The sequence below is a fragment of the Eublepharis macularius genome, chromosome 7, assembly GCF_028583425.1.
Source record: "Eublepharis macularius isolate TG4126 chromosome 7, MPM_Emac_v1.0, whole genome shotgun sequence".
Classification (NCBI taxonomy): Eukaryota; Metazoa; Chordata; class Lepidosauria; order Squamata; family Eublepharidae; genus Eublepharis; species Eublepharis macularius.
The window spans coordinates 111,827,789-111,843,005 of NC_072796.1; the positions used below are offsets into that span (position 1 = coordinate 111,827,789).

The 15,217-nt window shown below is 40.7% G+C and overlaps 1 protein-coding gene across 1 annotated transcript in view; it reads left to right on the plus strand.

Moving 5' to 3' along the window:
• Positions 1-15,217, plus strand: part of VPS13B (vacuolar protein sorting 13 homolog B) — a 553,219-nt gene that overhangs the window by 265,905 nt on the left and 272,097 nt on the right. The window contains exons 23-25 of the mRNA XM_054984385.1: positions 655-889; positions 1,459-1,679; positions 9,351-9,557. Of these exons, the coding sequence (XP_054840360.1) occupies positions 655-889; positions 1,459-1,679; positions 9,351-9,557 (663 nt within the window). The remainder of the gene's footprint in view (positions 1-654; positions 890-1,458; positions 1,680-9,350; positions 9,558-15,217) is intronic.

The window sequence follows — 15,217 nt, forward strand, 5'->3', positions numbered from 1 at the left end:
TTTTGATGTGCAGTCTGTCACATGGACATTTCAGAAAGACTAGCAGTACTGACAATATGTGGCTTTGCTAATAATCAGCATTTGGCTAGGAATTGTACCTCCGATACATTTGCTGAGAATGATGCTACCTTCAAAATGTACTTTCATTTTGCATTTTGAAGGCATTCAGACCTGACTTGAAAGTGACATATTGTTAATTTAGTTAAGGAATTCATCTTTACTTAGGAATCCTCACTGAAAGTAACAATATGTGAATTACTAGTCAAATCTGAATCTTTAGCAACTGCTAATAAACTGGAAAAGGAGGTGGAGACCTCGGTTTCTGACTCAGTCTCGTTTCCTGGAAAGAAGTGTGGGAAGGTAGAATATATGTTCAGCTTTTCATGCCAATGTTTTTTCTTTTCTTGAACAAACTTATAGACTGAAATGACACCCCTTCAAGTGTTACTTTTTCTAAACGTAAATTGCAGAAATGCAGAACACCTGTTGTATGCCACTGACTTTTTAAATTCAAGCTATCATTTGTGGGTAAATGTGCCACTGGCTCTGGTGCTTGCTGTTGTGTGATATTTATATCTACAGATACAATATACATGTTTTCTTAAAGTCTGCATGTGAGATTTCTTTTATGGGTTATGTGTGTTTGTTTTCCAGCTTGAAGTGCAGTCCTGCTGTGTGTTCATTCCAAATGACAGTCTGCCATCTCCTAGTACAATTGTGTCTGGTGATATTCCTGGGACCGTCCGAAGTTGGTATCATGGGCAGGCCAGTATGCCTGGAACTCTTGTTCTTTGCTTACCCCAGGTAAAGATTATGAGTGCTGGCCACAAGTACATGGAGCCCCTGCAAGAGATTCCCTTTGTCATGCAAAGACCAATTGTCGAAGAAGGTAGAGTATAATGAATTCTAACAGACAAATTTTCACCATATAATCAGTCTTCTTAGTGAAAAGTTTAATGTGATGAAATCTTAAAGTAAAAACACCTCTCAGGAAATATTATATGCTTTTTTTTTGTTTTCTGATTTTGTAATTTTTCAGTCATTAATATAACATAGTACAAATACAGTATACTTTTAGTTATTTGTTTATGAATTCCATCAATTAATATTTTCTCTTATGGAAAAAAATTTAAAATGAAGGGAATGATCTAGGTAGAGCCAAGCATTTCAACATCCTGTTTAAAGTGAGAAACCTATCTTTAAAAGTCTTGAAATGTACAATGTATGTGGACATTGTAAAAAAATGAATAATGTCAGAGTTTTGTTACTTCGGTGTTCTATTTTCACAGAAAATCCTGCCGGTTATAGTATGAGTAGGGGTGGGTAAGCTCTTGGACAAATACTTTTACTGAATTTTGCATGGTAATAATCCAGCCTTGAGATTTTTTTAGTTCAGTACGTTTGAAGGTATTTGTGTACCTGTTTAATGCTGTGTTTTCTTTATTCTTTAATCACTAGGTGATGCTTTCCCTTGGACAATCAGTTTGAATCATTTCAGTATCTACACTCTTCTTGGGAAGCAAATGACCCTTAATTTAATAGAGCCCATGGGTTGCACTTCTACTTTGGCAGTGACTTCACAAAAATTGCCTGCTGCAGGGTCTGAATATAGGCACTCATTTGTTGTATGTCTTCATGTCGACCTTGAGTCACTAGAAGTAAAATGCTCAAATCCTCAGGTTGGTGCACTTATTTGATTTATTAGGGTACATTAAAAATTGCTTGATTTAAAGATGATTTTATTTTGAGGGAAAGTACACTTCTTTTAAGCATCCCCCCACCAACCCCACCAAACTGAACCATCAAAATCAGGGTACTTAGATTAAAATGTACTTTGAAGCTCTTTCAAGTTTTGTAATTTAAATTCGTTTCAAAGTGTAATAGCTATGGTACATAAATGCATCTTTTGGCTGATGGAATGAAATCACTTGCAGATGTACTGTTAAATGCTGGGGCCCTGCTTTGCTGTCATTATGGGTGCATCTAGTGAAATGATCTAATGTAATTTTTTGTTCAAATTAACACATACTTACTGTTGCTGAGCATGGAAACTTTTCAAGAAAAATAATGGAACCCTTTTTAAGAAGACAGTAAATGGAAGAAGGGGTTACTGAGATACTCAGATTGTCTTGTTTAGTGTGCAATATTTGAATTTTTTGTGGCTCAGTATTGGCCTTACTTTAATTGAATTTGATCCAAATTCTATTTGAGCATCTAGAAAAAAGGTATGTAAAATACAGTCTCGCTAGAGCTCAGCCATCAAGGAAGAAGGTATCTTGTCACAGTTCCAGGAACTAGTATCTGAAGCAGCAGAACATAGATTGGGGCAGGAAAACAGGTTGAAATGTTACCCTAATGGGGGATCTCCTTGTGAGTTGGGGGAATTAACATTCAAGGAGACACAGTGAAACGGAGTAACTGGGAAATCTTCACTTATGTAAACCAGGATTCTTCTCTTAGAGAACTCTCAAATAAACAGGCAGATGTTCTACAGAAAAGGTTTCTTTATTAACAGAGCAGTAAAAGGCAAATGCCCAGAAAATCACATACAGCATATACACAGACCTAACTAGGAAAACAGTGAGGAAATGGGAAAGCAGTTTTGAGGGAAGGCTGATATTTGCCAGTCCTGAAGAAGGAGGGATCCGTGGGAGCAATAGCAAAACGAACACCATTTCACAGGGAGAAGGAAAAAGGACTCAGACATATTGAGGGTGCATGCATGGGTCCAGACCACACACACTAGACATGCAGCTAGAAAGCCCAGTTACAGAGCGAAACGTACCCCAGAGCAAAACTGACATCTTGCTTCCAAAAACAATGGCTCAATGGCTTTTCTGGAGGTTTGGACAATGTTAGGAGAGGCTTAATGGTGCTACCTGAGATAGACAAAAGGTGTCACCCAGTAATTGCTGGATGGGGAGAGATCCCAGGTTCGCTGAACAGCTCTAATTAGGGTAGGTGGGGTCAAGGAAGAGAAGCAGGACATTGACAGATTAGCCAGGAGTTCTTGGGAGACCTTATTGTTCTTTAATATGTGTCACTCTCTGGGGTGTGGAGTAGGTGTCAGCCAGCTGCCTGACTCAGCTTCTGGTAATCTTCCATCCTCCAGCTGGGCTGGCATCCACCCTGGGCTAGTAAGTGCCATGTGCTGATGGCATAAGAGAAAGGGGTTGATGATATTGCATTTATAAACTGTCTTTTTAGCATTGTAGGGGTCTGACTGCTAACAGAAATGGACCAGGAAAAAGCAGGATTACCCTAGATTGGGCTATTGTAAATAATACAAAAGGACAATCAATAACGCTACAAACAGAATTTGCATGCCTCAGGTTGCTTGGAAACAGAGCTTTTATATGGTCTTTCAGTTAAGTTCCATTAACTGGAAAACATTTAGGGCTTAAAAATGCAAGTGATGTGTCTTGAGAGGCAAGCAAGTTCTACAACTTCCTTCCCCAGATGCAATTTTTGAGTTGCCTCTGTTGGATTCAAAGGATAATTCTACTTGCGTGAGTGCCATTGCTAGACACCAGTTTTCTGTGCATCTTCTTGTATTCGCAAATGTTTCCCCTTGACGCATCAGTTGTAATATTGATGAAACTGCACCCCTTGTGGTAGCATACCATGCAAAAGCAGATTTTTTTAAAAAAAATTCAAAGACGTCTTCACTAAAATGCAAAAATTTTTTGTAGATTCATTCGACACATGACAAACCACAGACAACTGCAGTTCCCTGATACATGTTCACTGCATGTCACCAAGTGGTGGCAAACTGAATCTCCCTTTCCTGTTTACTACAGGAGATAACCAGTAGATCTGTGATAAACCCAACTGTGACAACAAATTCTTGAGCTTCTCTGATTCAGATTCTGGTTTCTAAAATTAACAGATGACATTTTCTCTTCCTTTGTAGTGTAATCCATGCAGTTTTCTCATTCTCGGTTTTCTTCTTGTCTGTCTATTCAAGATAGCAGTTCTCTTTATGTAAAATAGTATATGAGCTTCCACGTGCCACCAAAAGAGCAGAAATGTAATTAAACCTCTATAAAAGCTGTTTGGATTTATGGCTGTGAATCTCATATGGAGATATCAGTGGTTGTTTCAATATTTGAAAGTTTTTTTATATGACACTTTAAATTTATATATACACACACACATATATTGCATCTAATATATATATATAATGATTTATATGATTCATATAAAATATATGAATCATATGTTATTGACATTAACTTAATGCTTAATAAGAAAGAAGTCATGACAAATCATGGCAATTAAAGAGGTGGGGCAGAAGGAGGAAGAAGACTTGCCGTTGCTGCCTTTACCCTCCCCAGCTCTGCCTCTGCTGCCACTGTTGATCACCTTGAAGGGACCTTCTGGAAGAGAAAGGGTTGGATCCAGATTAAATTTTCCATCAGTGAAACAGCACTTTCCTGCCTCTTCCTTCCCATTGCAGCCCACTGATCTCCACAAAAGTCTGCTTCTGGAAGACAGGGAACCCTGAGGAGCAACAGGAGATGGGTCTGCAGGGGGAATGAGGAATTGGTGGAAACTGCCAATTTAGTCTGAATCCAACCCAAAGGGTGTTGGTGCCATTTCCACAATCCAGAACAATCCAGAGAGCCCACTGTTAATGCCAGAGGCATAGCGGGTCACTCGGCAGGCCATCTCTAAAAAGGAATCCAGTGAGTGTCTCAACTGCAGGCCTGCTCTACCCAGCAGTTCCCTGGTTTTATAGGAGAAAGTTTGCGGGAATACCAGCATTAGTTTCTCATTTTGTGTTTTCTTCTTCCAATGAGATGGGTAAGCATAGAAAGCAACAGCCTTCTGTTATGCTGGAATAGTGGAAACTTGCCCTTTTCCAGTGTAATATACTCCAATGCCCCTATCTTTCAAGACAGCTTTATGTCTAGCTCATGTACACTTAGCAATTTGGACAGTTATGAGTAGAGATGGGCACGATCCCCCCCAAAAAATACCAATTAAGCTGTTCGTGGATCCGGGCCGCTGGTGAACCCAGGCCACTGATTCTAACCGATCAAGTCCCATTTCCGATCCGGAATCGGGAAGGCCAAAGTGGGAGGGCGCCCCGCAGTTTCCAGCAATATAGGAATGTTGGTTGGTGGCAGCGGCCGCCAGGCCCGGCGGGCAGGGGGCCGGGGAGCCGCCTCCCTTCAGGGAGGGAGGGGACATTCACACACACGCGCGCACACACACACACACTTAGAGTAGAGGGGGGGAAAGTTTTTAACCCGGCAATGAGCTGCCTCCCCTCAGGGAGGGGACATTCCCAGGGCCGGATCTACGGTTGCCAGCGCCCAGGGCAACCATAGTCAGGCTCTTGCGCGCGCTCCTGGGCTGCCCCCCCCGCCCACGCAGCAAGCCGGCTGTCCCGGTGTGCTGCGGAGCTGACGGCAGCGCGAGTGGCTCGGCGGCTGCCCACGCTGTTCACCTGCCCCGCAAGACAAGGGGCGGCCAGCTTGCCCACGCACCCCTTGTTCTGGGGAAAGGCGAACGGCGCAGGCGGCCTCCCAGCCTCCCGCGCTGCCTTTTGCCTTTCCCCAGGACAAGGGGCGGCTGGCCTGCCCACGCGCCTCTTGTCCTGGGGAAAGACGAATGGCACGGGCGGCCTCCCAGCCTCCTGCGCTGCCTTTTGCGTTTCCTTTGTGCCCATGGCTTCAGAACACCCCCTTCCCCCCTCTCCCCTGGGTTGCTGCTCCATGGTTGAAAGGAAGCCTGCTAATCAAGGAAAGCTGGGCTTCCATTCGTGTTTCGAGGGCGACAGAAGGAGGGCAAACGCAGCTCATTCCCCTGGCTCCGTTGCCCTGGGAATAAATTACTGGCGCCAGAGTGTCTGCAATTCTGAACAGAAACCGATATATCTGATCAAGTCCCGAACAAGCAACCCCCCGACTGCTGCATCGGTTGCCGTGGACGGAACCGATTAGCTGAGTCATGATGGCACAAACGCCAAAATTGGGGTTTTTTTGAAATCGTAATACAGATTGTGCCTGTGTCTAGTTATGAGCTCAGCTTAACAGGCATGTGGAAGTTACAGGATTTTTGTCATGATCGGTAATCCTTTGGACTCCATATAACTTTTAGACCAACCTTCAGTATTTTTGTAATAATAGGAATTCTAGATGCCCAGTCTGTCAAAATAGTTACCTTGATTATGCATACACAGAGCTGAACTCACTATTATGGCATAAGAAATTTGAGTGTGATGCATAATTTTTTTTAAAAAAAAGCATTGGTAGGCTTGCTTTTAATTATATTGTGCTTCTAATTTTGAAGATAAGTAGCCAAAACTACCACAACATTTAAGAAACATTGCCAAAGTTGGGAATAAAAGAGACCTCACACCAGTACTGGCTCTTTCTTAATTATTAGATTGTATATGGGAATGATCAAACAGTTCACTAAGAGACATTGCCACCAACATTCTAAATAGAAACACCACCCTTTTATAATCGAATACATCCAGTGTATAATATAATCAAATACATTTCAGACCAACAAGTAAGAGTTTAGATCTGCTCACACTTTACCTATGGCAATGTTATTTACCATTTTTTATATATTAAAGAAAATCTCTATGTTTATATTTTGTGTACCAGCATTAGATACTATGCTTTCACGTCTTGCAATAATTTTTCTTTTATGCATTGTTTTGTGTAAAGATGTGGCTTGAAGATGCACATCCAAAAACTGTCTGCATTGTCAGATTTGTGTTTGATACGTAGTCTAAAAACTTTGTAGAAGCACCTTGCAGATGATTGTCTCAGGGAATAATCTGACTATTCTCCTACCCCAAGTATGCATCTTCTGTATTGATTGTCTATGTGTTTGTGTGTGTGCAACCATTGGTGTGTAAACAACCATTATAGAGATCTCTAATAATGCAGTGTGATATTTGATTTGAAATATATTGCAACTCTTAAAGCACTTGATGGGTTTATCCTCTAAGCTGAGGATCTGCTCATGTTTGCAGACTAAAATACACTTGTGATTTGTGTCACAGATTTGATGCCATTGCAATAATTTTTAAAAATCAAAAAAGTTCATTAATGTTGTTGCACAAGTACTAATACTTGTTTATGGTGATCTGAAAGCAGGAATAAAATGATATGATCAACAGTACTTGATGAGGGGGTGACATTTGAAATGGGCCTTCACTCAATTACCTGTTGTATATATAAGGTATATGCTTGATATGTTGTATCAAGGGGGCTTGATTTGTTCTGATATGCATGTAGAAAAATATTTTATTAGAAAATTAGCTACGTTACAAAATTAACTGTTTTATATGCACTATTTCAGCTTTTCTGTTGCTCTTGTGTCATAAGTTTCACCATCACTTTGTTAGTTTTTAGAAAGTGTACTTGTGTTTGAACCATTGTACATGTAATGCTGACTTTTGGTTAGCCAAGGGAGAACCATCATTGGGAATGTATTCTCCCACCCCATACTGTCTTTCCTTCCTGGCATAAATTTTCCCCATTCAGTTTAATCACAGCTGAGTGATAGGTCAGCAGCTTTGAACCAGGTGACTGGTGCATAAGTTTTGGCTTTGCTGCTTCTACATATGCATGGTTCCTTTGTATGCAGTTGGCCTGTGCAGTAGGGAAACGAATTGCCCTCCAGGATCATGGTTGGGTCAGGATGTTAAAGTGCACAGATCAGTCCATTTGCCCTTTCTTTGTTTATGTGAATTTATCCTTAAGTGGGACAGATAAGGTGCTTTTGCTTGAATCACCAGTGTGGCCTCTGCGTGCAGAACATTCCTTTTATTATTTTTACAGTTTAAAAAGGGTTAAAAGCTACTTTTTTTACTGACCATAGAAGGAGTCATTACTCCCATGAGGCTCTGCAAGAATCCATGTGCGTGAACTAATCTGTATTTGGGCAAATCAGCAGCCATCAGCAAGATGGCCGCCAGCAATAGCAAAGAATAATATTAATCTGAGTCTTTCTGATCTGAAGTACTTGAGCTGTAGTCTAATAACTATATTGAATCTACACATGAGTGTTTTCCTTTTAATAAAATAGTTTACAAAATAATGGAATAGCAGAGAGTATTCTTTTGGACTGTTATCACTTAATCAAATTATCAAAGTGTAGTAGAGATTAAAAATTCATCATTTTTAGCTGTATTGAGATTTATGCTGTACTGCTACCACTATATACAATAATTTCTTTTTTATAGCAGTATTGCTTCTTGTCAGATCTTGGAAGTCAAGCAGGGACAGCCTTTGTTAGTAATTGGATGGGAGACCTCCAAAGACAACCAGGTTCTCTATGTAGAGGCAGGCAATGGCTAACCACCTCTGTTAGTCTCTTGCCTTGAAAACCCCAGTAGAGGTCGTCATAAGTAGGCTACGACTTGACGGCACTTTCTACCACCACATTGCTGCCCTTAGTGATTGATTTATTCTCTACATAACAAAAATAATAACAAAAGTCCTGTTTGAAAAATGGATCTGTTAAAGAACTGTATAGACATCTTGATATATACTTTAAGATACATTTTGATGCTTTCTACAACAGTTTTCAGTATTTGACCTATATGGATGTAGCAGAGGCATAGCTGGAGGATATGTTCTCATATGCACAAAATCAATCCATATTTTGAATCAAATCTAGATGGATAATAGTCTGTTCTACCCACATTAGAAGCCAGCATCATTTTCTTGATTTGTCCTAGGGCTGCAACTTCTTTTTAAAATACGAGAGGAAATATATATATATATATATTTCGCATAATGGCAAGTTGAGTATGGTATCCAGCTGTGGCTGTGCTTGTGTGTTGTGTTTGCAGTTTCCTTGTGCTTGTTTTATACAGTATACTGTGATCTGTTTTCATACAAAATTGCATGATTAATGCTTATTTGTGAAGCTTTATATAAATACCTTAGAACTGAGTCAAACAATGTGCAAGTTAAACAGAATGTTTTTTGAATATTGAAATGACGTATCCCAAGAGTCTGTACAATAGTTTGTTCATTATTCTTCTTGCATACAGAGAACATTTTTATATTCAGCATTAAAAAATAGTGTTGCAAGAGTAATCTCCAGCACATTAAAATTAGCATTTGAAATTCTTGCATTGGCGCTAAAATGGAAGCAGTCTCTGTGAGTGCTGAGAAATACTTCTCAAATTTAAAAAAGTCTTTATTGAGTAAAGCTAAACTAAAACTTTGCAAGATGACATATATGTTTTCTTTCTATAGACCTACTTACTACATTTTATGTTTTTGAGTGCCCAAGTCAAAATACTTTCTAATTTGGTCATTTGTCTAATGGTTTGCTGAGTTCATTTATCTAGGACTTTTTTCCTTTATAAGGTGCAGTTGCTGTATGAACTAACAGATATCGTGAACAAAGTGTGGAATAAAATTCAAAAGAAAGGGACTTTGCATCAATCTGTGACCTGCACAGAATCCATTTCAGGGCCTGTACCTCCTAGTTCCCCCGTTAAAAGCAGCGTTGGGACAGCTCCACCAGATACCAGCACGTGTAGCCCATCTGCTGACATTGGGACAACTACAGAGGTGATTACACATTATATAGCACCTAATAGTGTTTTGGCAGATGGAGGCTGGGCCAGTGGCCAAATTGAAATGTAAAAGGATAAAAGATGTGTATAAATGAACATGGGAAAAGATTCAGTAATACTGTATCTATGTTCATAAGTATGGAGTCCAGTAAATGTTTAATTAAGTATGTTTAGAGTCAGACCTTGGTAAAGGTCTAAGGAGGAGAAAATACTAGGTACCAACATTATGTCCAGCTTTACCACTATTGCAAGATAACTAATGGCTTGTCAGTACTCTGTTTAACAAATGTGGATATATGAATGTGGGAGGGAAAGCTCTGTTTCTCCACTCCTTTTCTTCTTAACACCTCTCCTTCACCCCAGAAACTTCCATCTTCTCTTTATCAACCTAGAGCTACATTAGGCAATGTGACATCTTGCAGTTCCTGAGGCTGGGTAAGGGAGGGATTGGAAAGGGAGGGAAAAACTGTTTTGCACCCAGCTCTCCCAGACCTCTCACACTTGACAGGCTCTAGCAGGCTCACATTGAGGGGAAAGGTTTTGTTTTAAAAGGCCCTATGAGAACCCACAATTTCTTGCAAATATTTTACATGGAGTCAGGATAGTTCTGCAAGAGATACCTTCTCCACAGGGGACTGTTAGGGTGGTTTCAGTGAGTTGATCCAATGCCTCAGCTCCCAGGTCCCAGGTTCAGAGTGTGGTCAGTTGTCCTCTTGCTCCACAAAGCAAGTCAGTAAAGATTTCTCCCCTCTAATTTAGAGCCAAGCAGATTATCATTACTTCAGAAGTCACTACTGGATATGTATTGGGAAGTGGAACAAACATCTCTTCATAATCCTTAGTCCGTACTGCAAGTGAACCTTATTTCTGTGTTAACCCTTTCCTCTTTCTTATCAGATATATCCCTTATATAATGGCGTGTACTTTCCCACAAACCATTTACTTCTAACCTAACAATACTATTTGTTTACCAGATAAAAAGTACCCTACCCATTATGAAAGAAAGTTTCAGATAAAGGGTTTCATGATTCTAAAAACACCATTTTTTTTGGTCTTCACCAACATTTATTTGTAGTGAGGGCTCCAGTGAGGAGTAATATTAATACTGCTTAGTTTTTATTCAGCACTTTTGAGTGATCAAAGGACTTCGTATCTTGGTGTGCAGCATCCCTTTGAGGCAGGTCAGTATTATGTCCCCATATTGCTGGTATTGATTGAATGGCTTACTGAAGGTAACCTAATGAATTCATTGCAGAGGTGAAATCTGAATGAGGATTTTCCTAATTCATAGCTCAGTCTCTGAGACCTGAACTCTGTGCCAGTTCACATTAGCGGCAGAGCAGCAACAGGCTAATTGATACTGCCTCCTTTAAGAGGCTGTAATCATGCCTGATTTGGATTTTGCCACTTACCTGCAATTCTGTAGCAGCTTACATGGTGAGCACTGCTAAAGGGGAAGGAGAGAGAGGTGCCTTTACTGTAGTACATCAAGAGGCAGCTGTGAAAGTGCTAAGGCCACAACAACTGAATGGCTAGTAGAACTGGACACCATTCAAGTAATCGCTTAGAGACAGAGAAGTTAGCCGTGTTAGTCTGTGGTAGCAAAATCAAAAAGAGTCCAGTAGCACCTTTAAGACTAACCAATTTTATTTTAGCATAAGCTTTCGAGAATCAAGTTCTCTTCGTCAGATGCCTGATACAGATACTGGCCAAATACAGAAGAGCAGGAGAGAGAAGAGAGGTGGCAATTAGGGGGGGAGGGGGAGGGAGCAATCAAAACATTCCTTTGCTAGTATATGTAAACATCTCCTTTTGGTGTGTGTATCAGTTGGTTTCAAAGGAGTTTGCCCTGTTAGTTTGTAGAAGCCAAACAGCTAGACCATCCAATTCCAATGCAGTATGGGCCTTCGATAACCACAGCTCTCCCTGCCAGATGCATCTGACAAAGAGATCTGTGGTTCCCGAAAGCCCACGCCAGGTACCACTGAGCTCCCCCAGACCCCACCTCTGTAAAGGAAATCTGTTACCTGTGGTAATGTGATAACCATTCATAGTCCCTATTCAGTCCCAGCTTGACAGAGTCAAATTTGCATATGAATTCCAGTTCAGCAGCCTCCCGTTGGATTTTGTTTTTGAAAGGTTTCTGTTGAACTACAGTGACCTTTAAGTCTTTGATGGAATGTCCTGGTAGGTTGAAGTGTTCTCCCACTGGTTTCTGGACGTTTCCATTTCTAATGTCAGATTTGTGTCCATTTATTCTTTTGCGTAGAGGTTGGCTGGTTTGTCCAATGTACAGAGCAGAAGGACATTGTTGGCACATGAGGGCATATATCAGATTGGAGGATGAGCAGCTGTAAGAGCCAGAGACAGTGTAGTTGATGCCATTGGGTCCTGTAATTGTATTCCCTGGGTAGATATAGGGGAAGAGCTGGCATCTGGGTCTGTTGCAGGGCCTGGTACCTGTGCTGGTGACTCTGCTGGCTGATTCATGGTTGTGAGTGAGAAGTCGTTTAAGGTTGGGGGGCTGTCTGTAGGCAAGGAAAGGTCTTCCACCCAGGGCTTCTGAGAGAGAGGTATCATTTTCCAGGATGGGTTGTAGCTCACTGATGATACGTTGGATCATCATTAATCTGACATTAGAAATGGAAACGTCCAGAAACCAGTGGGAGAACACTTCAACCTACCAGGACATTCCATCAAAGACTTAAAGGTCACTGTAGTTCAACAGAAACCTTTCAAAAACAAAATCCAACGGGAGGCTGCTGAACTGGAATTCATATGCAAATTTGACTCTGTCAAGCTGGGACTGAATAGGGACTATGAATGGTTATCACATTACCACAGGTAACAGATTTCCTTTACAGAGGTGGGGTCTGGGGGAGCTCAGTGGTACCTGGCGTGGGCTTTCGGGAACCACAGATCTCTTTGTCAGATGCATCTGGCAGGGAGAGCTGTGGTTATCGAAGGCCCATACTGCATTGGAATTGGATGGTCTAGCTGTTTGGCTTCTACAAACTAACAGGGCAAACTCCTTTGAAACCAACTGATACACACACCAAAAGGAGATGTTTACATATACTAGCAAAGGAATGTTTTGATTGCTCCCTCCCCCTCCCCCCCTAATTGCCTCTTCCCTCTGCTCTTCTGTGTTTGTCCAGTCTCTGTATCAGGCATCTGACGAAGAGAACTTGATTCTCGAAAGCTTATGCTAAAATAAAATTGGTTAGTCTTAAAGGTGCTACTGGACTCTTTTTGATTTCGCTTAGAGACACTAACTACTAAGTGTAATGACTCAGCTTCAAATCACCACTTTACCAAGAAACTTACCAATTAGTAGGATTGCCAGGCCTGCCCTCACAACCAGTGAATGAATGGGGGGTGGGAACATGGGGGTTAGACAATGATGTGATGTCACTTCCAGATATACTTGGAAGTGATGCCAGTCTGGGGGTTTATTATTAACCTCTCTGTGGGTTTACCTTATAATTTTGGCCAATTCCCAGAGAGGTTACCTGGAAGTGATATCATGCATACTGTCAGGCAACAGCCATTTTTTAAATTTTTCTCCTGCTCTGCTCTGAGCAGCAGCAGAAAATGCCGGCTGGAGGTGTGAGATTTCCCATCTCCGCTGCGGGGCTGGCAACCCTACCAGGTATCCTTGGGCTACTCTCACTCTCTCAGCCTGTTCTACCTCATAGGCTTGTTGTAAGGATATACAAAAGGGAGAACCATGTAAGCTGTTCTAAAATCCTTAAAGGAAAGGCAGGATATGAAAAAAAGTGGCTTTATCCCATGTTACTGCTTTGGGTTTCGATATCCACCAGCTTGGTGCTGCAGCCACGGTCCTGGCACATTCATCACCCCCTGTTGACTTCCTCTGGTGGGGTTGCCATATCCCCCTCCCATTTCAGCAGCATTCACTGTGGGAGCTGGGATATTCCTTGCAACCCACTGTGTGAGTCGCCCCACTACTAGTGGAGGAAGTTAGAGCGTAGCTCAGCAGGGGAAGGGGAACACAGAGGATGACAGATGCGGTTCAAAGTCTGATGACGCTAGAAATCTTTAGAGAAAGGAAGAACAACATAAATTAGACTATATAAATCACGAGATCTGAATATAGTTCTTTAAAGAAGATTAACATTTAAAAAACTCAGTAATATTGTAGGTTACTCTTAAATTGAATTTATTTCCTCAGGGCTTATAATATTTTAGTTAAGTTACCATTACTGGAATGTGTTCTGAGGCAACATTTCCTTGATGTATTTTGATTACTGTCATACCAGGGGACCACTGTGAAATCTGTTTCCATTGTATTTATATGACTCTTACCATTTTTGTATTAAGCCTTGATCATTGTGAAATAAAAATATGCTAGTACATTTTATATGAATTTTTGACTTTAGACATTTCACAGTTAAAATACTTCTATTCTACTGGGCCAGAATGATTATTTTTGAAAGGTTTTTCCAGTTCTTTTAAGTGTACCAAGATTGCTCTAAGGAACTTGGGGTAGGGTGGGTTGGTAAGACCCACTCCAACAATTGTTTGTATTAAATAGCATATGAAGTATTTATTTATACTATCTGTAGATGATTTATATTTTTAAGCTGTGAATAATTCTTTTCATGCTGACACTTTGATAGGGAGCATTGCACTCCTGTGTGGAGAAAGCGATCAGGATTCTTGAATTGCAAACTGGGTGGTGGTTGAAACATGAGTGAGAGGCTTAAGCACCAGGGCTTAGAAACAGTTAATCATTTTTACCGCCCCTGCATTGGTCCAGGGAGAGCAAAGGTAGTACAGACTACAACAGGCCACTTGTTACTGTTTACTTAAGTACAAACAGTAGAGGAAGTGTTTAGTCCCTGGGGAAGCCGTGTGATTGAACAGAAATGCAGAAGTTATTTTGATAAGGCAGAGCAGTAATTTGCCCCAAACTCTGATCTTCTCTGAGCTTTAATGCAGGCCAAGGATGAAGGCCTTATGTGTTTGGTTCTTCATGATGAATAAAGATAAATTCTCTTAAGGAAAATAAACTCCATGTTTTGGTCAATTTGCAAGAACTGGCAAAAGAATTAAATTGTATATTTAAGGGCTTGGCATGAGGAGGGGTGGGAAAATAGTTCAGTCTTTCCAGATTTTGGCATTATTTCTATGGATCTGGATGGAGAGTAGCAAATTAATGCATAAACTTACTTAACTGTACATGCTAGAGTTTAGAAATCCAAAATAAAACAGCATGAGAAATAAAATGTTTCTTGTCACAGTTCCTAAAGTTTTGGTGGGAACTATACATTTTTAAACGTCTAAACTGGCGGGGTGGGGTGGGAATATTAGACTTTAAATACTTGGTTGTTGCTACTATTATGTTTCAGACAGGTCTAATTTTGGTGATTGGAAAAGATTTTTTTTTAGTATACATTGTGGTGCTAGTGTTGCCAAACTGAGCCTGGCAACTGGTGAGATGATTGGGACAGAGACATGGGAGGACATGAGGAGTCACTGATATTGTTATGTTGTTTTATAGGTTTAAAAACAGCAGCAATTCTGGCTATAGTGTGCTCAGAGTTTTCTCCCTAAATAAGCCAAGTTGTCCCATGTTGTTTTTACCTTGGTGTTCTTTTGAGCACTTAAAAATTGAGAATTTCTCTTACT